General features: G+C 45.0%; 2 protein-coding genes across 2 annotated transcripts; both read left to right on the forward strand.

Moving 5' to 3' along the window:
* On the forward strand, positions 1-27,518 carry LOC106741913 (xaa-Pro dipeptidase). The gene is made up of 10 exons (XM_014614346.1): positions 1-96; positions 170-319; positions 5,613-5,808; positions 11,986-12,225; positions 21,129-21,190; positions 21,272-21,316; positions 24,617-24,886; positions 25,954-26,398; positions 26,907-27,058; positions 27,258-27,518. Exons 2-10 carry the CDS (start codon positions 294-296, stop codon positions 27,289-27,291), a joined length of 1,470 nt encoding a protein of 489 aa, XP_014469832.1. The 5' UTR covers positions 1-96; positions 170-293; the 3' UTR covers positions 27,292-27,518.
* On the forward strand, positions 21,363-24,617 carry LOC106741912. The gene has a single exon (XM_014614345.1). It carries the CDS (start codon positions 21,972-21,974, stop codon positions 24,078-24,080), a length of 2,109 nt encoding a protein of 702 aa, XP_014469831.1. The 5' UTR covers positions 21,363-21,971; the 3' UTR covers positions 24,081-24,617.
* Positions 27,519-27,584: the final 66 nt, after the last annotated feature.

Genomic DNA, 27,584 nt, shown 5'->3' on the forward strand with positions numbered 1-27,584 from the left:
CATTGGGTTCGAGGCTTCGGCTGCGCTCGGTCACCATCGGCTACGCTCGGTTGCGCGCCAGTCGATCACGTGACCGTGGCCCGATCCGTCAGATGAGTATGTCGTAGTCCGACGCGATAACGCGGCTGATAGAAGCTGGGGGTTGTACGTTTGTATAAATTTCCGACAGCTTCGCACATCGACCACCTGGACCGTTCTTGTCCGTCGACTCCGCTGATTATCGATCACCGCCACCGGGAGGAAGACCGGAACGCACACTGACGTGAGGACGCTGCTCTCCGACGACAACCAACATGGCGGAGGCTAACTGCGTCAAACCGTAAGTTCATCTCGTGTACACACATTGATCGCTTCGTTGTTTTTGTTGTCATTGCGTCGTGTCGTTGCCCTTCGCGAAAGTAGATCCGCGCGCGAGCATTTCCGCGCGGTAGACCCGTCGAGTGGTCTCGGCGAGCTCGTTTTCCCACGTAAATCATTTTCGCGCGTAAATCTTCTCCGTGGGTGGTCGCGTTACCCGGACTGGAATCGCGAAACGACGTCTGCAGCGTGGAAAGTTGAAATCACATCGGTTTTCTAATCGCGAGGAGAGTGCCGGCGAGTGATCCGCGAACGAGCGGCGACGAGTGTCGTGGGCGAGCGTCTGAACGCGCGGCGATTTCACGACGAACGATACACGAAACGTTGGTGTGTATAATGTTCGTGCCGGATTGCGAAATCGCCTGCGCTGCGATTCGTGTTTGTCCGCTCGTCGATCGAGCCCGCTTTCCCCCGGCCGTATTTTGAGGTTATGCGTGACGGGACGACGCCCGCTCCGTTAGAATCATGTTGACCCTTGGACTGCTTGATAACAGCGCTCGTACGAGATGTAATAACACGGGCTGGGCCGGCCGTAATAAAAGCCTCGCTTTTCTAACTCCGGCGTCGCATTTAGTAGGCCAAAATAATTGAAGGTTTCTTTACAGTGATTGATTGACCCTTGATAGTGAGGGGAGGAATAATAATAGTTGTAATGATTAAGGGACAGCCTTCAATTACATTGACCTCGTACTTCTTCCATCTTTGATGGAGAAATGTCATTTGAAACGAACATAGTTCGCATTTCCCACGTCAACGCTCAGCGTTAATAAATTGCTTGGATAACTTGGAGATGAAAATCTTGCAAAATGTTACCTAAGAGTTAATAGTATTTTCCAAAACAGGGAGCAATTAGGACGTAAACGAAATGTAACGACCAAAGTTCCCACGTTCGGCTTACAATTTAACGCGCATTGATAAAAGGGCGCACATATATCGCCCCCTTTTTCCCATCGATATGGTTGTCGGCGTAAGATAGACTTGTTTATCGTAGCTGAACGATGTTTTATTTTTTCTTTGAGACCGACTCGTAGAAGCAATGATAAATTTATAAACATTCAGTGTCATGTGACTCACCTCTTATCGCGGCACAATATCCTGTTCGTAACTTAAAAAAAAAATATTATCTACCAGCCGTTAAGGTTCGTTAATCATCTCTCACTTGAAAAGCATTGAAGACTCGACATTTTATTTTATTAATGGAACTAATTATGCCAACGCTTAGAATTATCTGAGGAACTGCTATTAAACGTTGACATAGTAATGATGAAATGTTCTATACATGTTGGCACGTTTGTTGACGGACGTGACGTGTCTTTAGTTTACACGCTTATACCAAGAACGAATTTCTTCGTCGAAGACGCGATTGCTTAAGAAGGTTTCTAGGTTGCCCGACTTGTGCGGCGAATTAATGACGCGTTGTTTACGTTTGTATTATGCATAATTTATGTGCTCGCATGCAAAGCACGTAGTCACCCACTTCGCGCGAGGAAATTAGTCTCTCTTTCTCTCTCGCTCTCCCCTAAAATTTTGTCATTTCTTTTCTCGCATGATTTCGACTAATAACTTTTGTGAAACGAACGTTTAATCTCTTTACGATTTACTCAGTCGAGACGACGAAGTTAAACATTGCCTTGTAGCGTTCGCTCAAACAACGAAATAAGAATTTCACGTAATACACGGGAAAAAAATATTCCAACAACGTAATTGGAAAAAATTTTCTTATTCAATGGCAAATATCATAAAAATTATTATATTACATATTGTTTCAATAATTAAAATATACAAAAAAAATTAGTCTTAAGTCAAGATATTCTCATATAAGCAAGACTATTATAATTTTTTTGAAGATTTTTAGTCTTGAATCGAATTTGTATTGATGCAAGTCATTTTTACTTGAATTCAATTCTAGACTAAAATCTCCTAAGAAGAAGATTATTATATTCTTGCTTATATATGAAAATATTTATTTTTGATTTAAGATTATTTTTTTCTGTGCAAGTTTCAGTGATATCTCGTTAATGAATCAAGAAGATTTATTCCAATTACACGCGCTGTTGGGAATTCTATGTGTTTTTAGCTCCCACGGCTAAAAGCTAAGTCTGGTAACTAAATTTCAGTTGCACCATATGTGAACAACTAATTCCTTTTTCCCGCGCATTACTTGATAATTGTGGAAAAGCCACCGCTGGGAGATTTGTAGTAGAAAGTCGTGCGTTTCGCCGCAGTCTAATTCCCGATGACGTAACTGGGGTAGAACGGGGGGGTTCAAGGTGTGATCGGCTGCCGTGCGCGCGGAGACAGAACGAGTAATGCGTACATCGTACATCTCGTCGGTAAACAAAACGGTGGATCGTTATCGCTGTTGTTTGTAGGCTTCTAAATTTCGAGAGACGCTGCGCGCCGGCTCGCGTTTTTCAATGTCAACGTTTACGTAACGAGTGGAGAGAGACGGTTGGTGCCGTCTGTAGTGCGCCTGTCCTCTCTTCAATCGGTAAACAATATAATCATTATTCGTCCGCCTGCCTGCCTGCATATCGCGATAAGAATGATACCGATGAATCGAAGAGCGACTTTGTACGAGAGGCCGTCGCAAAATACAAAATTTTCCAAGAAGCGATACGATCTCGCGAGATTAGATAATCTCGCACGGATTTTTCCCTTTGATCACGCGGAACGCAATTTTTTTTTTTTTTTTTTTTTTTTTTTTTAANGACAATGACAATGTTCGTAAAGTATACAATTGTGCTAATTGTGTCTCGGCTGCGCAATTCCTTCGCGAACGTGCTTGTGGGAATCGACGTGCGACGACATACTGTTGTATGCACGACTTGCTTTTCCTACACAAAATTCACGCCGAATGCGAACATGACCGCTCGATTTGGAATTTTGCGTGCATAATATGCCACTATCGAGCCGTATCAACGGTATATGCGAATCTTATATTTAGAATACTCTATTTCGAGAGAATGTTCATGACTGACGAGAGAGCATCTGTGTCGAACGTTCTGCAGCGCTGTGTTTCGTACACAGACGTGAGGAAAGCTGCGCGGAAGTGTTTATGCGAAAAGTTAACAGAAGATACAACGATGCATTCGAGTCACGATGCTTTCATTTCTTCCATCGGTGGCGGGAACTGTTCTGCTTTGTTCGGTGTCAAACGGCGGCTCTTGCTCCGACCTAATTGAATTTACACACGGAAGAAGAAGTGCTAGAATCAAGTAAACGTAATTAATTACCTGTTTTTCCCTCTCGTAAATCAAGTAATATTTTTATCAGTTGAGATATATTTCAATAGCTTACAAATATTTACCTGAATGCAGTGATATTTTATTTGTGAATAAATTACTGAATGCAACTATAAAATGGTTCTAGGTTTAAGAGAGTATTTATTGGGATTATGCTTCTTTTCATTTCATTGAAGAAACCTACATAGAAAAAATACTAGATTTAAGTAAATAATTATTTTCTAATAATTACTCCTTAGGAAATTTTTAATGAATAAAATGAATTTTGCTAGGATCAAATAAATATATTTTATTTAGATAATATTTTACTTGAATCTCTCATGTTTTTTTTTCTGTGTAGTGGTTTTAATGTAGATTTTTCTGTCCGATATATAAATATTTTCTAAAAATACAAAATTCTTATATCCTCTTAATATTATATGAATTTAATATTTGTCGTAATTGTTTCAACACCTACAAGTAAATATTTACTTACACGAAGGAAATATCACATTACATATAATCAATTATATTTTTACTTATAGTAAATATTTGCTCTAATGGATGTAACCACATTACTTGAACGGTAACGCTTTTCTCTCTCGGTGCGGGAGTAAAAATAAAGTTGATCAATTGACGCGCGCAAATGCGCTTTCTTCGCGCTGAAATTGAAGTTTGGGGACGGTTATCGTAAAATAAGAAACGGGGTGTGGCGCGTGACTTTTCGAGAGAGGGTATCGCCGTCGAGTTAAGGTTGAGAGGGGGATTGAACGAGATTTTCAACCGGACGTTGAAAGCGTCGGGTGATTGAATTGATATATATTCGTGTGGTTTAGAAACGCTCGGCAGTGGCACCGACAGGGCCGCCGAAGGGTTAAATATATATATATATATATAGCGGGTGTACACTTCGCATTACGCGCGTGTGTCTCGTTAGCGTGCTCAGAGTTTTCTGTGTGCCGTCATGCGTTTCGTCGTCGGGGAATATGGCAGGACAAGAATTGTGTCAGTCAAGAAGAGGAGAGCGAGCCGTCCAATGACACGGCTTAAATATAAACCGAATACATACGTGCGAGGCCGCGCTCCTCTCCTCCCCTCGCGAGAATAGACGTCGCGTTTCGGGTTCTATTTATGCCCGCGTCATGTAATTACTACTAGCCGCCGAATATCCGAAGCAAATCGTCGCGTACAACGCGCGCACGCCGCCGTCTTACTTCACTCGCAGCACGAGACTTTTGCCTTTCTCACGGTGACGGGATGTCATTTCTCAATCGTCGCGGTCTTTCGAACAAAAATTCCGACCGATGCTAATCGTCGTTTGATCGTAGAGCTAATGAGCGGCAATTGATTCTTTTGAAGAGACCCGCCAGCGGACCGACGTTGCCGAGAGTCGCATTATTTCCACACCTCGTTGAATAGTCGCGCGGACATGTTAATTAAAAATAGTACGCTCGCCGGCTGTCTTCTCGCCTTCTCGCGCGTCGCGTCGTCTCAACTCGCGATTCGCGACAGAGCCGCTCGGGAGAAGCACACGAAACCTGGAATGGTTCAATCGTACGTACGATTATTGCCGCCTGCTGTTTCGCGAGAAATCTCGGTGCGTGCAACAACGCTTGATCGCTTTCGTGATGCAACCACTCGCGAGTCACCTAAATGCGCGTGCTATAGAGGTGCTGCAAAAGCAGGAGGCATCGATGAGTAAGCGGGCAGAGCGATAAACGCGACGGATCTACTTTCTTTTTAGAAAGTCTCGGCGATATTATCGGAAGCGAAATAATTATTTACGAGCAGCGTATCGTAACGTAATGTGCCATTCGGTATGTTCGCGTTACTTGTGACAGAGAATTTCTAAATAAGTTTGAGGCCGTGTGAGGGAGGGAGGAAATATCGCAATTAAAGGCTCGTTCAAGCCTCGATGAATTCTCTGAAGCAGCATACCTATTGATTGAAGGAAAGAGAGAAATTTGAAAGTAACATTAACTGCAATTTTAATTAGAAACTTGTATTACACACGCTGGTATGCAATTGCAGATTCACCATGAAGCACTTCTCGAGGTCCGGATGCACATTAAAAGTGCCGATGTCGCTTTTTCGCGAAAATCGCGAGCGACTAGTCTCGCGTCTCCAAACGAACAGCGAAGTCTCCGCCGAGGGCACTTTCGTTGTTCTTCAAGGTGGCGAGGAGGTTCCCTTCAACGATACGGATGTAAACTGGCCCTTCAGACAGGTGCGTGCCTATTCACTGCTATTATCTTCAGCACTCGCCGGATCGGTGACAACGTAATTGAATTGGTTATTTTATTACGTGCTCATCTTTGTTCAAAGATAGAAGTCACCTGTTAAAAATATTATCGTACCGTCGAAGTTTAAACTGTTAAATGTGTATTTGCACAGTAAAAATTTCATGAATATGCTGAAAAGTGATACAAATATTGTGTAAAAAATTAACACAAAATTAATATGTTAATTAACACTGAAGTATAATATGTATTATTTTAACACTTGCAATTTGAATATATCGTTTATGTTATCTCAACATTTTGTGTTGCGTCGATATTCAACATGTGTAAGTGTTAAAAACAAAACACACATTTTATATTTCCTTATTGATTGACGTATTAATTTTGTATTAATTTCTGACATAATATTTGTGTTATTTTTCAACATATTTAATGTATCTTGTGTTAAATTAATACAAAAATCTGAGTAGGCCGTTCGGAATATGTGAAATGTGTTAAATTTAGCACAACGTTTTTTACTGTGCACGTGAGCTTTTTCTAAGCGAATTTTTCCAGCCTTAAGGCAGAGATCGAGGAAATCCGCGGAAAAATGGGAAAAAAACCCTAATTTTTCCGATCTTTCAGAATTATAAAAGAGAGCGATAGATCTGTTTTCTTTTCCCGCGAGCTCTTCGAAACTCCTTGCAAGAGCAGTCAAAGTCCGCGATCGCGGTCAATGGTGGACGGGAAGTCCGGAGATTCAACCGCAATTACGTGGTCCAACTTTTACGGCTATTTTTGTCGCGCGTACCAGCGTTCACGGTAACGATCGTAAAGACAATTGAACTTTTCGCCGCGAAGTGTTCGACAGCCGCAACGCTCATCAACGCGAGAAAGTTCATTAGATTTATCTCTCGACGAAGAAGAACCGATGTCGCGCGAATTTAATTCGCCGCACTCGGATTGTTTATCGTCGAAGTGGCGTGTCTCGACTGGCGCGCACCAGTTGGCGAAATTAGTCATCGATAAGAACGATCCGATGGATGACTGTCCGCGTGTGAAATAATGTATGGCAGGTGAAAATTGATAATCTATATTTCACTGCTGAAACTAGACGATGTACAAATGACATAACATTTAGATAATTGTAAACTCCGGGGGAGGGAAACACTGGTGTTGCGGCTAATACGTGTCGTTACGTGGCGACACCGCACGCAATAATAAAATCGACGAGATATTGGGAAGAAATTTGCGCGCAGTAGAAGAAAAGAAATTAGTGCGTTACGAGAGAGAGAGAGAGAGAGAGGGGGAGGCAGATCTCACAGATTGTCTCGCATTGTGCTAACTCAATGTGTTTGCCGTATCATTGTAGTACAAGTTTATTCAAGTCTCTCCGGCAGCTGGTATATCTGGTAATTCGCCGAGGCGAGGATGTTGATATCAAATATTATTATCTGATGTACCTCGTGTCACGTGACACGAATTCGTTGCAGAATTCTTACGAAACAATAAGAACGCAATAAACGCGCGAGCACACATCGCTCCTTCTTTCCATACGGACGATTGTTTCGCTTCGTTAACTCTTATTCGTTCTCTTAATTATCCAACGTGAATAATACAAATCAAGTTGAAGCGAGAACGATGAGAATTTCCGCCGGGAGACGCGTTCAGGAGTTTCGTGAACTCCCGCTTTACATGAACTAGTAGCCGGCTCCCGCTGTCCGAGACTATTCTGGTAAATGGAGGTTCCGCTACGTTTACGTCGTCGCTAAGGCGTTCCTCGTCGAAGCACGAGAGTCGCCGAAAATCGACTACGAGCACGACGACAGCGACGAGTCCAAATCGACACGGTCCTGGCGCGGATCACGACGCTCCGCACGCTCTGGCAGATTGCCTTTAAAACTCGCTTTGCTAGAAGCCGAGGTACCGTTCGGACGGCTCTTTCTCTCTCTCTCTCTCTCTCTCTCTCTCTTTAGAAAAAATACACGACCGTTCGTTCGTCCATCCGTATTCCAGGTCGCTCACACGCGTTCTTTGTTCGGTGCCTAGCCACGATTGTTTCGAGCCGTATACGACTCGTGCGATCATCAGTCGGCCAAAAAATCTGATTTTTTTCACCCGTTATTTCACCAGACATCTGTTCGTTCGCGCGACCCAGACATTACAACCTCCATTTCTACCTCAAGTCGCTTGGAAATCTCTATTTTCATTCGCGTGCGTCGTCTTCGAATTGACGAGTCGTAGAATTAAGGAGGTTTGTAAGGCTCAGTGTCGTATTTTCAGAGGCGCGGGTCAAGGGGACGCGCTAAACTTTAAGGAACTTAAAAAGTGTCAATTTGAGCTGCAAATATCTCAGCTCTTGAATGGTCTTTTTCTAATTGCACGGGCAGTTGCATAACATTTCAATATGTTTCATACTTAGTGCAAGTTTCATTGAATTCTTATCAGACTCACTTCGCCCCCTTAACGTACGATGTAACGGAGCTACATTGTTCGATTAGCAGTTTCTGCTAGAACCGTGCATTCAGCGTCAAACATTCGATTCCCGATTTAATACACAGATCACATCCGACTTTATCGCGGATTGATAATTACGCGCAAGACCTCATTTAGCCCGTATTCGGGCGTGAAACGCGGGCGTTCGAATTGCGACCTGGATTATTTTTCGCCGACGAAGATGGTTTTGTAACAAGTAAAAAACGCGACGGAGCCCGGATCGAATTAGGTGATACCTTCTCACAGCCGGCGAGTAGAAGAACGAGGACATTATCTCGAGATATTCCAGACCGGCTTGAATTCGCGCTACGCTTGCGTCATTGTTGATCTTCCCGTGCGACGTTGGCGCCGAGCTCGGAATATTGAAAAAAATTTGATTCTTGTCTAATCGCACACGGTAAAAAATTCTGTGTTAAATTTTACACATTTCACGTATCCCGAGCGGTCCACACAACTTTTTGTGTCAGTTTAACATAGTGACACAAATATTATGTTAAAAATTAACACAAAATTGATGAACGTTTATCGACACTGAAGTATACAATGAATTATTTTAACATTAAAAATGTTATTTGACATTTATATATATTGAATATCGACTCAATACAAAATATTGAGATAACATAAACACAATGTATACGAAATTAAATTAATGCGGGTACGTTAGAAATTTAACAAGGAGGAGACACGAAAATTTCAATGAGGACCGACTTGAGCACAAGCGGAAAATATTTTTTACCGTGCAACGATGACTCGAGCGAGACTTCATTTACGATTCAATTCACATTTCGCGAGCGTCTCAGTCTCAATGAGACGCTCGCGAGTATAAAAGAGAGAAATACGCGCGTCGAGCTACGACGTTCCGTGGGATCTCCGGGCGGGAAGGAAGAAGGGTCGCCGGCGAAATTCGCGTCACCCGGTGTCCGCGGTTGGAGGGATATCTGGCGCTTTTGGGACACCCTACATGCATGCAATCAAAGTGTTCCAGTTTCTAATTTGGCGAATAGCTGCCCGCGTTTCTTTGTGCGCGCTCACTCTCTCTCACTCGTTCGCTCGCTCGCGACAGTTGAGGCGACGTACTCGTGCTGAATTCGATATCGTGCCGCTATTGTTGCGCGATGTTGCGATCAATACGGCGACCCTTACGTCGTCGGATCCTTTCTTAATGCAGCTGTGCCTTAATCCACCGTTGTCGTATGTATTCTCGACACTCTACCTGTCCGACCGCGCTATTCTCAACGAGACAGAGAGAGAACCAGTCATAATAACGAATAATCTCCAGATTAATAATACGACGGAGGGATTTCGTAGCAGTCATAATCGTTACAAGCGTTCTACGCTACCGCATTACAATCCGCGGGGATGGTGCGTACGAGACAAGTAGGGAAGTAAAGAGAGAGAGAGAGAGAGAGAGATAGAGAAAAAAACAGAAAAGAAATATCCGTTAACGCTAACATTAAACGTTAACCGTGCGGTAATGTACAACTTACATGTAAAGCGATAGACACGAACATTCTTCTGTCGGCACGCACATGCATACAAAATACTTGGCCGCGCGTATACGCGTCATCCGTACGGATGTGTATATCTATATATATAGATATATATATACAGTTCCTTTAAGATAATACCTGCTGGCTGTGCCGAGAGCGCGTTGACCTGATGGCCGATCGTTCTCAAGACGTTCTGTCCCCCCCCCCCCCNCCGTCTTTCCCAGCATCGGGCGGAAACGAGAGCAACCAAGAGAAGGAGAGAGTGAGAAGAGCCCAGAGCTCTTGAACCCAAACACAGGGCGCAACGCGCGTTACTCGCACGGGCTCATTTCTTATCGCTTCATCCTTGGAATTCCGACCTGCCGGATTTTTCGAAACCAACGACAACGACTCGACCCCGTTGTTGCCGAAGACGCGATATCGCAGCATTGTCTACATAGCAAATTCGTTTTCTGTTTGTTGACCACACCTGCCGCACTTTTGTTTTTCCTCGTCCTCCCTTCCTCTCCGACTCTCCGACCGCCGATCTCGCGCTCTCTTTTTCGTTTTAAATATTTTTTAGGCGTGAGTCCCGAAAGAGATCCTCCACTCGCGAAATAACACAGCCGGGGATCGAAATGAAGATTGGGAAGTGTTTGCCGGAGCAATTCCGGGATAAATAATATTCGTCGCGGCCGGTGAGTTATCGCTTTTCCTGCAGTTTTTGCCGTGGCTGGTCCGCTTTTTGCCAGTCTGCGAATTTCGCTCCGCTCGGAGGTCGTAAAGATTGCGGAATTTATCGATACAAAACAGGGGACGGGTTTCTTCTCGGGGCCCGCGAGAGATTCCTCCTCGTCGTCGTGACTTCGGCGGCTCTCGTCTCCCGGTGCAAAAACGCGACGCTAAACAGTAATAGAAAACCGGGGAGCGGCATTTCCGCTTCGTTCATCTCCGTGAGGAAGCGTCGAGGCGTGCGGATGCACTTGGCGTAATCCTGTTTCCTGTACAAGCTTTTTCGAAGCGTCTTCGCCGAGGTGGAGGATTCGAGGTCCGGTCGTGTGATCGCGAATTCGCCGCAGTATTTTTAACGCGCTTGAAAGAAACGGAGGAAGAGAGAGAAAGAGAGAGAGAGGGGAAAACAGGGGGAGGAGCCGTCGCGATTGACCGTGTACGAAAACCGAGAGCGGTCCCTCCGTCGTCCCTTCGAAGCCGGCGATCCGTGTCCCTCGCCGCTTCGGAAAACAAGAGACCGACATGCCCCGGAATACCTCGCGTCGTCATCGTGTCGTCTATTAAGTCGTCGAGAAAAATCCGCAACGGGGACCGACTGGTGCCTGGCATCGGCTCGATGACGTGGCCCGGCAGTATCAGCTCAAACACGGCCGGAATACGATCGACGCTGCCGAGATCGCCGAGGCAGCATCGATTTCTCACGTAATATCGCGTGATGACCTATTTGTTTGGGGAAGTCGGGGGATAAATATCACGACGTTCGATTTCTCGCTGGGGAACTCGACTGTAAGAGCGGCCGTTGCGACGCGGAATCGCGCGATACAAGTATCGTCGCGAAGGCTACGCAACGCTGAGCGCTGATCTTTTTTCTTCCTTTCAATTGTACAAACAGTCGTCTCGCGATATTCTCCATTAAAAAAAAAAAGTATCGCCTCTTTAATGCGTTCTCCGGAGTAGCGATACTCACTTATTCGCAAAGTTGGGTGAATTAACTTGAGTTAAAAGTTGATCATGCAAAACTATATGTTAACCTAAACTAACTATTCTTCTAAACTATACGTATAGAAGACAATTTTAATTTATTAAATAATTTTAACAAGTTGCTTCAAACTCAACTCAACTTATAATTAATTCTCGCCAAATGTAACTTTTCATTTAACTGAAATGATTGTCATCAGGCGATTGACAGGCCATTAATTTTTGAAGAAAGTTAATTCATTCAGCTCTGCTTATTCTCGCATTTTCGAATTTTTTTTTTTCGCACGAATGCTCGAGATCTCCGCGTGACGAGCGAAGGCGTATCTCGCGGACCGACGATTTCGAGAGCGGAAATGTGTGAAGGAGGGGAAAAAAATAATGCCAGGCAGCAACAAGCGTTTTTACATTTATTACGCGACATCTCTTCCGAATCCTCTCCATCATTCAACATTGTTCACCGCTGCGACTTCCGTGCTGGTATCTCACTTTATTTGTCCTCTTTATCAGGAGTCGTTCTTCCAATGGTGCTTCGCAGTGGAGGAGCCGGGATGCTACGGCGCTCTCGACCTGGCCGCCGGCACCTCGATCCTCTTTGTACCGAGGTTACCGCCCGAATATGCGATTTGGGAGGGCAGGCTGCGTACTCTGGAGGAGTTCAAGGAGCGATACGAGGTGGACGAGGCCCACTACACCGACGAGATTGCGCCCGTGCTGAAGGAAAAGCGAGCGCACCTTTTGCTCACGTTGGTAAGTCGCGCTTGGGAACAGATGGACGCTCGTTGGTGGCTCTTCGGTGGCTCGCGCGCTGCTTTCCTGCCCGCCTGCCTTCTCCTCGAGCAGGAGAAAGTGCTCAACTTGGGGATTGTCTTGACCCGAGAACAATGCGCTCCGCGCGCTCGTCGTACGTAACGACTCAGTCCGAGCGTGATTCCGAGTTTTCTCTGCTCCTGTGAAAATAAGATCGGACACGGCCGTGTTCGACACGTTTAAACGTGGGATGTGAATCCGTGGCTGGCGACGGCCGTCGCTTTTCTCCGAGCTACACACATCTAGCTGGGAGAATTTATATTTTATCACACGGTAAATGATTTAGTGTTACAAACGGTATCCACCTAAATTTTCGTGTTATTTTAACATGTTAAGAATACACAAATATGTCGAGTTAACGTATTCGCCTTGTTAACATATTACTTTCTAACATAAAATCACCTTGTGCAAAGTAACACAAAAATGTGGGTCACCGTTCTTAATACGAAACTTTTTACCGTGTCGTCAACTCATTACGCGAACCGTGCGCGCACATTCGTGCATTTCCGCGAATCTTCTCAGTAATAATTTTTCTCGGTCAAATTAGTCTCCGAGTTCCTTTCTCTTGTACTTTTTCTTTTGCAATTCGTCGCTCTCACTTGACGTAAACTTCCTGATGTCGCTATTTTTGTGGGATAGGTACACGAATGAATTTGCATAGCTAAGATTATAGTTTTTACATTTAATTTTTTTTTTCTATATATATGTATATTTCGTTCTTGTTAACTATACAGCATATACACACACACCAGCTAGAAGAATTTATATTTGATTACCAATACAACATTACACGCAGACCGTGCACAAATATTTGTACATTTCCGCCGATTTCAGATAAAGCTCGTCTCAAGTTTCCTTACCTGTTTTCAAACTGCACCCGTAGAGGAAGTTTTCAGAAAAGGCGTGGCGGGATCCGTGATGTGCGAAGTTACCACCGAAAAGCTTGTTTCGGCGAGTAATCACAGACAGAGAGATAGAGGTTGACTCGCAGGTTGAGCACCTTACTCTGCGTGTATGTGCGAATGTGTGTGCGTGTCTCGCAATAAGCGATCCGCCACGGCATGCCTCGTGACGTTTACCTTCGCCTCCTTCGCGACTGTCTGCCTCTACAATGTGTCGAGAAAGTTGCGTCGGCCGACTGGTTGTTGGGTTGCGAGTCGCTCGTGTTAAGGCGGCTCCAGACGCGTCGCCCTCCGAACATTCGGCGAATGCAGATGCGCCTGCGTGCGTGCATACGCGATGATAAATTTCGCCGCATTGTCGTCCCCAATTAGAGCGCCGTTGAGCACGCCTCATTTACGCGATGCGACGTCTGTCACGGCTCGGCGAATATCCGCCGAGGTGAGGGCATCGTTTGGTGTCGCCTTTACTCCGGATGACTTACCAATCCTGTTTCCGTGCGGGGCGCGCGCGCGCGCTAAATGGATGTTGCAAAAATCTGCCGCGCGCGAGTATAATATCCCAGGCACCTCGCGAGATTCTTGCGCGCGCTTCTCTAAATTCCGCCCTGTTGCTACGCGGATTAGAATTACGGTTGATCTAGCAGAATCTCAGAATACGTTTCTCGCGCGCTGCTTGGCTCCGTTCGACGACGCGTTTTCGTTAACGCAAATGCGCACACAACGCGTCCCACGTGTTTAGATATCACAGTTTTACCGCCGCCGTTATTATCGCGATCGTAAATTTCCCGGCGGAATACAGTTCGCGCGAAGGGACGACGGAAAAATTAGGAGGGATCAAAGGACGGGGGCGATTCATCTTACCTTCGGCTCTCCTCATATACCGTTTACCGTGCTTTCTGTTCTCTCTCTTTCTCTCTCTCTCTCTCTCTCGGTTCTAATTTATAAGCCGGCTGGTCCCGACTTTAATGAAAATTTTCCGTCGTCGAAGGATGCCATACGTAGCGGCGGCGCGCGGTCCGAGGTTCCGGAATTTACGCGAAAAAAAAGAAAAATGAGCGTTTAGGTGAGTCGCGTACGCAACACTTTATCCCGGCGAACGTGATAAGCGATAAAGCATGAGAATACGGAATATCTGTCACATTTGCGACTTCTTGCCTGGCAGCAGTGGCGACTGATTCGCGGCGATTTACATAGCTCGCGCTTCTCCGCTCGTCGTCTCCGCTCTGACACGGATATCGCGTTTATAGCTCGCGCGTTCGCCGTTGAAAAATAGCCGATGAATTTTTCAACCGGTTGTTATCTAAGCGGCGGCAATTTGTTTCCAGCCACGGTGCATCAATGACAACGTAACTGGGTGACCGTGCTCGCGTTACGAGAAAGAGGAGGAGAGGAGGGGAGAGTTTATTATAATCCTAGGTCAAGTCCTCTAAGGATTTAGAATATACATATAAACGATAAGTATATCGATGAGATGGCACAATAATAGAAATAAAGTCATTATAAATCAATTATAAAAAAACGCAAAAACAAATTATCTTAAATGAAAAAAATAGATATTGTCATGTTTAAGCAAGAATATTGTAATCTTTTCAGAAGATTTTTAATTGAGTTCAAACGATACTTGCATTAATAAAAATCTAATCACAAATTAGAAAAAAAATCTTCTGAGAAGATTATAACATTCCTATAATATATAAGAATATATCTATTTTTGATTTAAGATTAATCTGTTTTTTTTTGTGTAGGTTTAAAATAAAAGGGAGAACGAGAGAAAAAGAAAAATTCGAAGAGAAAATTCTTGAAAAGAAAAATAGTTGCTGTCTTTTGACACGTAGGTAAACAAAGAAAATAACTAGTAAATTTGTAAGAAAGATAAATGAGAAATGAAATGAAGAAGACGTAGAAAAGCAATCATAGCGTAAAGAAATATAACTTGAGTCGTTGAACGCACTGATACGTGTGTACAACAGTGTATAGACTAGAGTTACTTCGAATTTGCTTTAGTTAGTAGAGAGAGAGAGAGAGAGAGAGAGAGAGAGAGAGAAAGAAAGAAAGAAAGAAAGCCGAACTATACGGGCTTGCTACGTGCGTGAAATGCTAATCAGATAATATGCGACACTGCAAATAGATTTTTACGTCAACTCGGAAAGACATGGCGGACCTATTGCGATTAAATGTAGTCTCGAAGGTACTTGATTTTCGGATATTTGGAAGGAAAATGCGTTCAGATGACGCTGATAACAACGCCTCGGCCGGTCGGTTTATTGAATTTTCTCAGTGCAAAGCATCGACAGATAATTACGTAAGTTGGTGCGCGCGACAGCATTTCCTCGTTGTTCGGGAAAATGTACGCGAAAACTTCGAGAGCGCCGCACGTTACGGCGAAAGGTGCCGCTCTTCGATTTTCGTTCCGCTCCAGCATTGAAATCTGCCGGTGCGAGACACTCAGTCGAATTGTCCTTGACATCGATAACGATAGCTAGCTGTGCCGCGATCGTGGTAAATCGCGGCCAATTTCCTAAGATCGGGCCCGCGCGACGAAGGGAGGAAGTGTGAGCGCGAGCATCGCGTTCTCTTGGACACGCTCTTTTCCGCATTTTCTCGCATGAAATTTTCTCGGACGCGCGTCCGCGGAAATGACGGAAACGAGTCATAAAATATCAGTCAGCCGAATTCGTTTACATATTTTTTTTCCGGCTGACTCAGAACCAGATTTTGCGACTCCCCTTTGCTCACGGCTCCGCTGTGTACCAGTTCGCAGCTGACACACATATCCATTTTTCACGATTGTCGTCGTTCACGTGCCCGGATCGTGCGAGTGACCTTTGTGTGTCGCGCTCGTCAAGATATTCGGCGAATTCGCGGAACTAATTTTGCTAATGCTGCGCGGGAACACAATTTAGAGCAATTTAAAGCGTTTCGATTCTCGCGGCGCGCAAACGCGGCGGATGATACCTATGGTTTACGCGAAAACCAGGAAACACCGTCAGCTGTGAACGGAGAGATGTTTTTCAAAAGTCGTGTCTAGCGATTACTCATCGACTTGTAGCGAACCGCGTGTTATCGTGTCGCGTACGTTACCGTGTTTTTCGTTCGGTCAGGCGAGGATAATCGGACGAGCGATCTGTCGATACTAGTCCGAAGCGAAACCAGATCGATCGGAAAACCCGGATGTTACCGATGCACCGACGATGTCGTAAGAAGTCGCTTTAAGGACGCATCGTCCATTAGTTCCGCATTTTCAGTGACGCATTAAAGCTGCCACTGATAAATTTAGTATTTATCAAGCGGAATTACGTTCGGAATTGCTCTGAATTACTTTTGGTAGCACTTCTAAATGCGATATACATCAATTTGTGATGTTTTCGTCACTTTTTCATTATTTCGAATGATGAAGACAAGACATCCTTAAATTAAGACACCGATTTTACACACTGCAACAAATTTGCACGAGGCGACTGTAACTTGGAACGATAGCGCGCCGGTTTTTTTTAGGTCACAACAGTATCGGGCCGATATAATAGTTTGTCGGAAAAAGAAAAGTGGAGTAATTAGGGGACGTCGGGCAACGTGGACGTGCATTTACCGTGTTGCGCTGAGCCGGCTTTGCGCGCGACGAAAACAAGACACTCAACAACATTGTAAGGTATTTCGTCTCGTGCGCGAATTATCTTCGCCGACTGAGCGAAGAAGAAGTCGAGCGAGGGGGAGTTTCGCTATTTCTACTATTTGCTGATGGCTCGGGACCCGTTTCCAGGCTCCGGTTCGTGCTGGTTAACACAAAGCCCGACGAAGTCCCGGCCTCATGCCGCCATGTAGACTCCGGCCTTGAATCATCTCTCCCTATTTTCAGTGGCGTTCCATAAATCGGACCGCCGCGTCGGGAAAATCAATATTTAATAGCTCCGTAGAAAGTGTTATTTTGCTGAAAGGCGACTGACATAGATCGATGCCCAGCGGCTTCGTTTCAGGCGTGTCCGCGCGACTGACTGTCTTGCCCTATTTTGAAATATGCGGTACAATCAAGCGCGGCGGCCGGTGCGCGCGAGAGAGAGAGAGAGATCGCGGGGTCATCTCGCGCTACGCGAACGGCGATTTCAAGACTTCGCGTTATTTTTTATGCAACTGCTCACGTCATCGCGTTCGAGCTTACGGACGTATAAATAGTTACGATGACTTTGCGGAGTTTTACTTGTTTTCTTTTTTCACCCGTTTGCTCACGACCTCGCCACGCGAACATCGCTATCGTGCGGTCCGATTTACCTAACGCTGGCCTTTTCACGTGAATCAAAGTCGCGCGGACTTGAGATGCGCGCAGAAGCCTCGTCGATCGTAGTTTGGTCAAGTGTGAACTTGACGCAACGCTTCGCGATCGAGATCTTCTCCCCTCGTACTTCAGAGCGCGCGCTCAATCTTTGATCCGGTTTATTTTTGAAGATTAACAGTGCGACTGAATATTGTACAGCGCGGACACTATCAATGCTGTCCCATTCCCTGAGCATACACAGTAAACAATTTTGTGTCACAAACGGTCCACTCAAATATTTGTGTACCTTTTAACATACTCCCCTGTTAAAGTAACGCAAAATCTCACCGTTTTTTTTTTACGCAAAATTTTCTACTGTGTACGCAGTAAAAAACATTTCAAAATATGCGTGAAAATCGGAAAATTTTTTTTAATTTTGTGTTATTTTTTAAAATTGTTAACATATTTGTATTTTAACATATTGTGCGTATGTTATCTCAATATTTTATGTCGAGTCAATATTCAACATGTGTAAGTGATAGAATACTTTTTGTACTTCGATTAACGTATTATGTATGTTAATTTCGTGTTAATTTTTGACCTAACGTTTGCGTTACTTTTCAGCATATTCACTTCGTATTAAATGTAACACAAAATTTTGTACCGTGTAACATCGAAAATTCCCAATCAGAAGCGTTACTTGTACATCATGACTCGACAATTTGATGAATCGATAACAATTCTCCAATTCAGTAATCACGATACACAGAAATTCCAAAATAACGCGCCTGATCGAAAATCTTCAATGTTATTATGTCTAAGGAACGGGACAGCATTAATGGAGTTCTCTACAATGTAGAATCAAACGATCCTAATCACAGTTCACCGGCGTCTCCCATTTCATTCGCAACGAGATGAGAACAAGAGCGAGCTAATTGCCGTTAATTCTGACGATATTAAATAACCGCGTTAGCGCTAATACGAAATTACTTTGCGCCTCTGTCAATAATTACGCCGCGGAATATTGTTTGCAAATAATACTCGCGAAGCCGATTGCCCGTTTGATAATGCGATATTCATGCCTGACAAAGACGATTTAATGGCCGATAAATACCAGTGGAAATAGAATGATTCATGCCGGCTGGGAAAACATAACTAAAGCCACGTGAATGTTGTACACGCTGGTACGTTGTCGCGTAGGGCCGTGAACGGAAAATTGCAAAATCAACGTCACAACGATTAGCGAGAAGATTGAATCTCCGCTCTTCAGAGAACTTAAGCGCGCGCGCGCCCACACACACACACACACACACACACACACGCACGCACGCACATACACACACACGGCCTTTTATGTCTACCTGCTTATCCTTTCCTACTCAACCTCTATTCCTATTTATATTTCTTGCACTAACCCCTGAAGATTTTTTCTTCTAATTTTTCCTTACTCTTCCCCATTTTTCTACTTATTTTCCTTTCCCACTCATTATTATTTCTCTCCTCTTTTCTCTTCCTCAACTCTTTTTCTCTTTCCTTCCATAATTCCCGCAATGTATTATCTTTAATTGTATCTAATCCATCGTCCCATATCGTCCTCACTTTTTCAATTTTATCACTACCTAATTCTATAGTGAAAAAAATTGTTCAAGTAAATATTTGCTATGAGAAGTATTAGAGTAGTTTATTTCATTTGGATCAAGTAAATATTGCTCGAATGTAGCATACTAGAGGGAAAAAAAGTGTTAAACTCAAGTAATATTTGCTTGATCCAAATAAAATAAACTACTCCAATACTCCTTAGCAAATATTTACTTTAACGTAGCAATTTTTTTCAATGCATATATCATTCACTTATCCTATGACATTTTCTATATAATTTCTATATAATTTTCTATATAATGATTCTTCAGAGCTTAAGTAAATCCGGACGATTTCCGAAGACTCGATGATTCTAAAATACGTGAGATCGACCACCCAGTCGAGTTCCGAGGAAGTCGTCGCCCCCGAAAAAGCGGGCTCGGTATTTTCGACGTGCGCGCGCGCGCGATTCCGCTGAAGTTCGTCGCTACGGCACTATCGTCGTATGCGAGTGTAGCGATAGCCGTACGCGGTCGATACGCAGTAGTTATGTATGATTACTGATAGACGGGGCATGTCTGCATGGCAAATGAGACAAGTTTGGGAACTATAGGGTCACCGACGTTACATCATGATCCCGGCCAGGCGCAAGATTAATGCCGAGGTTCAAGCCTGGCAGAAATAGGCACGGGTATAATCGACGAGCGAGCGAGTCACAATGCAACCTTTCATGCTTATAGCAACTGTATTGCCCGGCGGACTTACGCATACGCAACCACGGCCAAGTGTTGCGCGGAGATGAAATTTACACGTGCCGCAGGACAAGATAAGCAGAATATATTTACAATGTTGATAAATACTCACGAGCGAACATGACTTTTGCAAAATAACCTGTGTAATAACTAGCGCACAAAACAGAGACGTATTAATATTAATATCGGCCGGGGGTTGGGAAGGAGGAAAGAGAGCGTTTATTAACTGTTCTCTTGTGAATTAACATATTCAAGTAGTTTAAAATCAGATGTAAACGAGCAAGCAAAATATACATTTTCTATTTTTTGTTATTTTCCTTTCATTATACAATCGCGATATCAGGAGTCGCAATCATCCGGTTCTCGGTAATGACATGTTTGACCTGTTCATTGGTAAAGAGCGGCTTCGTCATTGTATAAGTTTTATACCAGCTCCGACACTGTCAGAGTAGTGACAAATATTTGTCTCTCTTTCTAGCACAGCGCAACACTAATTACGATCATATTACGAACACGTATTTTTGCTGCCGCGTATTTTTATCGACACGTGCACGTGTACTGCACGACCTTTTGCAATATCCGATGCAACAAATACCGACGTTGGCGTGTTCACGGCCGAATGTATGTATGTGTGTGTGTTGCTTGCCACTCCGTTCGAGCCGGTTGAATATTTTTATGCGTTAGTCAGCGAAAAATGATTAATGTTTTCTCTAATGTCGCGGACGTATGCGCAAAATCGCGTCATTGTGCGGGGCCTGTCTCTTTGCGGCCCGTATCGCGCGAAAATCGACCTTGCTTTCTAACGAGTAACTCCTTCCAGCGGTGATTTACTCGCGGGATAGTATTACTCGACGTATTCAAAGTTTCGAAACTTCAATATAATTTCTAGCCGTGGTATTTACCATGATTGCGAAATAGCCCGAGATTTTGTGCCATCGATTTCGAGTAACGGGCTGACGGGCAAAAAATAAACGCCTCATTCTTGCGCTTATCATCCCCAGCTTCTGGAATATCCGTGTGAACACTTAGGCCACTTTATCAATGACTCGAGATATCCGGGAGATATTCGAGTACTCTACTCATACGCTTCTATCAATAACGCCGAATACATATCGAGCGTTGTTATTCATCGATGCCGAAAACACGGCGTCATCGCGCATGTATTCCGCGAGACAGTAGAAATCGATGACACAGATACGTTCGTTCCGTTTCCGTTTGCTTTCTCTATTCCGGCTCGGATCGGTGGTATTACATAAGGTCACTTTTACTTTGACCCGCGATATCACGCGTACAGCGCGTCATTGGGCGACAAAGACTATGATGCCGATTTCTTGATGACCGTCGCTTTGCTTATTCTCTTTACAGAGCGGCAAAAACAGCGATAGCGGACTGTGCGCGCGCGAAGCGGTCTTCGACGGTATCGCCGAGTAAGTATGACGAAGTGAATCATACCTGGTACGACGTGACTGGCGAAGATGAGTTAATCTTCCGAATTCTTCTTCTCGTAGATTCGAGGTGAATAATAGTATCTTGTACCCGGAAATATGCGAATGGTGAGTACGCGTCAGTTGCTCATAAAAACGTCCTTTAATTTTCATTCTTGAACGCGAGAGAGGGGAGAGAAATTAAACAATAATAAAATACCGAATATTAGAATAATGAGGGGGAGGTCACGTAAATGATTAAGTATGTATAATAAAATGTATCGAGTTAATTATCATTGTGATGTAATTTTGCGTAATTAATTAATTTCATTATAATGCAACACACGAGTGAAATGCGAAACGCGCCACCGTAGAAACTGACACATTCGCCACGCTCAGTTTTTGTTATTCATCGCGTGTCAATTGCCCGAAGGAATCAGTGTCGCCATCGGCTGGTCGGCTCATGCAAGCGGCACACGTCACCGCATCGGTATACTCCTGACAGCTTTCTAGCTGGCTCAAAGTACCAATTACACATCTGTGTCGCCGCACACGTTTTATACATTTTTGTTTTTTTCTTTTCAAAATATAATTCAGAGTGAAAGTTTTCTCTCGCCGTGACAACACCGCGGCGTCTCAATTAACTGTAATGCTTCCGTACGATACATCTTTTTCTCAGGGAAATCACCGAATAACGTCCGTAACGCGGTAATACGATGCGGAAAGGTAAAGGAAAGAAAACTCACTACGTCGGATTATTTCAGTCCCAGCTGTTATATTGTAGATGATAATCTCGAGCCGCGTAGACCGGGGAAAGTTTCTCACGGGGAGAGCATTTATGCAACTGCGTGGTCTGGCATCGAAATTTCAAAAGAGACGCTTCGAGTCGAGCACGCACGATCCAAGCGGGGCACAGTTGCGTCAGACGACGATTTTCGCCCAAGAAGGCGCCCATATACAGGAAGTCCCCGTAATAGTCAGGAGAATTACCGATGTCGAGGCTTTCTGCGACACTACTACCAGCAAGAGACCCGTCGAAACGCCGATGCCGAATAGCCGGTATCTCGATAAATTTAAGAAAGACAAGCGAGGAAAAGATATTCCTTCCACCCACGACACGTCGAAGAAGAAGAGCGTCAGCATAGAAACCGACGAGGGCACGGCGGTGCTCTTCTATTCCGAAGATCTGAAGAGCACAGACGCGGAACGGCTTCTGCATGCGATCACTTCGGGCAAGGAGACTTATTCTTCACTGAAGACCAAGATAGCTGACGAGATAAACTGCCGCATGGCGCTTCAGGGTCTGAGGAGGATCTTGGAGCTGGAGAACGGCTGGCACGCTTACCGGAAGGCTCTGTCGAGCGAGCGATCGTTCTCGGAAGCCGTCAACAGGGACACCATCTTGCGACAGCTTGTGAGTCTGATCGTCAAGAGCAAAGACAACGAGGTGATACTGCAAGGTCTCAGGGCGCTCAAGAGGGACCGATTCAGCCCCGCGAGGAACGTTTACAGGGACTGGCTGTGCAACGAAGCCACTGTCCGAGCTACCGATGGGAGCCTCACGGTGTCGCAGCTGATGAGACTGATGCGCCTCTTGGCTTCTTACAAGGAGCCCAAGTACAGAAACTGCATCGACCTGTTGTGGATGGGTCTGGCGTGCAGGGAGCGGGACATCAAGCCGGACATGCTGGTGCCGTTGTTCAAGTCGCTCAAGTACTTCCGGCAGAGCAAGAACATGGTGCGGACGATTCTGGAGAGGAAGCTCTCGGAGCAATGGTTGAGGCTGAACGGCTCCCAGATGGCCGACATATTGGACTGCTTTCACGGGAAGGAGCCGCCGAACAGGTGTCTGTCGAGCGCCAGCAAGTGGGCGAGCGTGAGCATGACCAGCTCGGGCGAGAGGAACCTCGCCGATTTCGTTCGCAGTTTGCGCACGAAGAGCCACGTCGACGAGAACGTGGAACAGGCGTTGGAGAGATACGTGACGGTCCGGGGCGGCGAGATGAAGGACGCCGATTTAGTGGCTTCCATCATGGACTACTGCAAGGGTTTGAAGGTCCGAAATTCGCGCATCCTCGCCGAGTGCGGCAGGTACTTCGTGAGAAACGGGATGGACGTTTCGCCGTCCCTGTTGGCCTCCGTGCTGACGCCGTTCGGCTCGTTGAACGTTCAGCCGCCTGACCCGACGGTCTTCTGGAAGATCTTCGACGAGGTGCTGTCCGTGAGATTCGCCGAACTGAAGCTGAGCGACACTCTGGACATTCTTCTCTCTTGCACGTATCTCGAGAGATACCCCGTCAAGTTCCTGGATAAGGTCTTCAGCTCGTACCTGCTGAACAGGCTGCAGATCCAACGAGACGCGCCCGTCGTGAATCGGCTGAAGACCAAACTGATACTGTTCGACACAACCATGTCGTTGGAGTGTAAGGATTACCAGGGCAGTCCGATTAACATAGACAAAAGCACAAAGTTGCTGAGCGCAGACGTGAGGATCAGAAGTATCGTTAGTCAGATATACAAGCCGTTAGGGCGCCTGGTGGGCGGGGAGCACAAGTTGAGCAGGGCAGTCGCTCTGAGCAAACTGCCCCTGATCAATTTTTACATCTCGGACCTTCTGATCCATCCGCTCGTCAAGTCGACGCCGGTCTTCAACTTGGATCTGCATAAGAAGAGAAACATCAACACCGCGATTTTGATACACCTGCCCGAGTATTATTGCCGGAACAGTCGGCATCTGATAGGTCCGCAGGTGATGAGGAAGAGGCAAATGAGAAAACTGGGCTTTCGAGTCGCGTGTTTGGATTACGCAAGACTGACGGAACTCGCGAGTCAACGCGACAAATTGACGTCTTATCTGTCGCAGAGTCTAGACTCCGTCGAAGACGCATTGTGAGCCGCGTGCGAATTCACGGCTGAGATCGCGATTGAACGAAATGTAACTTCTGCCTTTCTTTTTCTTCGACTACGGGGACATTGTACATTCGAGCGAAATAAAAACATCTCCTTGTAAAAGTGCACAGAAAAATAACTCGCTGTCGCAGCAAAATCTGTCGGTTACTATACGAACAGCAGGGCGATTGTTAGAAGTACTTATTGTCGAATCCACCATTTATTTTGCTGTAAAAACGAACGTGTAAAAAAGCGCCGTTTCGTTCCAACGGCAAATTAACATTTTCCCAAAAACAAATTCACTCACAGCGGAATATTTTTCCAATTCCAGCAACGAAACTGTTTCTGCTTCAATTACGAGTATGCTAATTTGATCATGCTAACTAAATTTTATCGCTGCCGCAATGAATATGCAAGAATTAGAGCAATGATATGATTTCGCTACAACAGCGGAATTATTTTTCTCCGTGTCGATTTGTTTTCGAGGGATGATTGGTTCATAAATCTCTCTCTCTCTCTCTCTCTCTGCTTTTTTTACAGTCGAGTGATAAAGTCGCCCGAAGAGATCAAGGTACTGCGATACGTGTGCAAGATAAGCTCGGATGCGCACAAGGTCGTAATGCGCACTATGCGCCCGGGAATGATGGAATATCAGGGGGAGTCCACGTTCTCCCATTATGTATATCACACGGGAGGATGCCGACACGTGTCTTACACGTGCATCTGCGGATCCGGTCACAACTCGTCCATACTGCACTACGGCCATGCCGGCTCTCCGAACGACAAAGTTATCGAAGACGGAGATATCTGGTGAGGAGGAATCCGTTAGAGGAACCATTTTCTGTCCCGCGACCTTCGGAACTTCCAGAGATGTATTCTCTGCAATCGGAGGCACGCTAAAGGCCGTTCCACAATGGCGTAGACGTAGGATATGTGAGAGTAGTAGTGAATGTTGTGCAACCTATTAACCTACATATGGAGCAAAGATACGTCGTAACTTGATTACGCCAACCAATCAGAATGTGGTTATCATCACCGCTCATTTCCATGACAGCAATCTGATCGCAGTCGGCTCTTACGCTGTCGTAGTTGTAAAAGATGAAAAGAAATTCAGTCATTTTTCACAACACACTTTACAACCGGCAGTAGTTTGCGTCTTACGACATTTTACTCACAGCTACGTTTACGCCTCTGTAGAGCCTGGCCTTAAGTCCTGTTATACAACAAGTCGTATGTTGGAACGCAGCCGATAGTAAGAGGACTTGTATTCGAAAAAGAAATTCTTTCACCGGTAAATCTCAATTAACAACCACGTTGCATCGATATTATAATTTCTCGCCCAACAATGTATCTTACACGCATGTGTTACGGACACAAGCCGTCTTATCCCTCATATATTTGTAGTTCAGGTTAGGGTGAATAAAAAAAGTCCTTTATCATTTTGCAAACAATCAGGCAAAATTTCGAGTTATTAATTATCGGAGATGGCCGTGTAGAGAGGCTGAGTGGGAAATTTATAATAGTATTGATGTAGTGTTACTCCGTTGGTTGATGTTTACCGGGCAGCGTTCCCACAGCGACATACGACTTCTTGTGTAACAGGCCTCATTGAGCGTTGCGTAATTGTCCCTTTGTCCGACGGTCATAGCGTGCACACATGCTCCCGTGACACAAGTTCTTCGGTGAATATTTTTTGAAATACGCGCTTGTTTCGGCAAGTATAACCGATTTAATCCTCTAAAACTAGCCATCTAATTAAATAACTAAATATAATGAATAATCTGTTGAAAATGACGTTCGGCATGTGAGGATTGCTGGAGTCACAAGTTAAACTGAAGAAGAAAGGAAAAATAATTGTCCTTTTCACGCTCCCACAGCTTGTTCGACATGGGCGGCAACTACTGCGGATACGCGGCCGACATCACCTGCACGTTTCCGATCAGCGGCAAGTTCACCGAGGACCAGAAGCTGATCTACAACGCGGTGCTGAAGGCGCGTGACGCAGTGATCGCGGCCGCGAAGCCGGGTGTCGCCTGGACGGACATGCACCTATTGGCGAACCGAGTTGTGCTGGCGTCGCTGAAGGAGGGCGGACTGCTAGTGGGCGACGTCGAGGACATGATAAAGGCGGGTCTGAACGAGGTCTTTCAGCCGCACGGGCTGGGCCATCTGTTGGGACTGGACGTCCATGACGTCGGTGGATACCTGCCGAATCACCCGGAACGTTCCAAGGAACCGGGACTTAGAAAGCTGAGGACCGCTCGCATCTTGTTGGCTGGAATGGTTCTCACGATAGAACCCGGCTGCTATTTCGTGGACTGCGTACAGATAATTAATTATTTGTTTATTTATTCACACATACACACTCAATTAACGGGAACAAATCCCTCTTGGTATATAGATTTAAAGACAGGGGAAATAATACAGTTCCAACTTGTGGAACGAATTACATATACAAGAAAAAAGCAAAATACTTTCTCTCTTTTCGTGTGATTATTCAATAAGAGGACATGGATGAAATTGCATTTGAAAAGAATTCAAGGAATTATTGGAAAATTGGCCGATCCCGAGTTGTGTTTGCCAACATGTCAATTCTGTTCGTACAATTGAACTTGCCGTTCGATGATAAAATACATCGGACGAACGAAATCACTCTGGATGATACGTGAAGTCTAAGTAACGTTTGTGAATATGTATTGATTTAAATAAGAAACGCAAGTCAAGAAGTATCCTTTTCCTCTCAAGAGACAATAAATTGTGACGCATTAATTAATGAGTAATTTCTACGATTGAGTTCACGACTACTTACGTAGAATTGTGTCTTCTCCAGTTACTCGATGCGGCTCTGGAAAATCCCGATCAAGCCAAGTTCCTCGTGGCGGAAGAGTTGAAGAGGTTCCGCGGTTTCGGCGGCGTCCGAATCGAAGACGACGTTCTCATCACGGAAACGGGAGTGGAGAACCTGACGGACGTGCCGCGCACGTAAGCATTCATCATGCATATTTTGGTGCACGGGAAGAAAGATTAGCTTCGGTAGCTTTTTTGCTGCTGCAACAATTGCTCACGTTGCTAGAGTTTTAGGCGTTCACAATTAATTTGTCTACTGCAAGCTAATCTTTCTTTCCCGTGAGGTCATGCAAAAATTGATCAAATGGAGTGACCTTGCCTGTGAATGTTCCAGGGTCGAAGAGATAGAGAAGGAGATGGAACGCTAGTGATCCGGGGATTTCCGTTCTGGGATGCTCACGAGGAAGTTACGATATCTACGTCTGCCTATTAATTTATATATTGATACGTATCAAACAACGCAATTGTGATATCAGAGGAAGCGATACTCGCACGCGACCTCTCGTATAATGATGTATCTATTTTTCTATCACGTATACCATATATGCGATGAATGTACATAACTCGATGAACGAATAAAGCAAAGGCCTGCCGAGACGGCACGATAAAACGTCGCATCCACCACCGCCGGCGTTCCTACACGTTGGATCGATATTCGTCG

This window comes from Dinoponera quadriceps, unplaced genomic scaffold, assembly GCF_001313825.1.
Source record: "Dinoponera quadriceps isolate SergipeBrazil2010 unplaced genomic scaffold, ASM131382v1 scaffold458, whole genome shotgun sequence".
In the NCBI taxonomy this organism is placed as follows: Eukaryota; Metazoa; Arthropoda; class Insecta; order Hymenoptera; family Formicidae; genus Dinoponera; species Dinoponera quadriceps.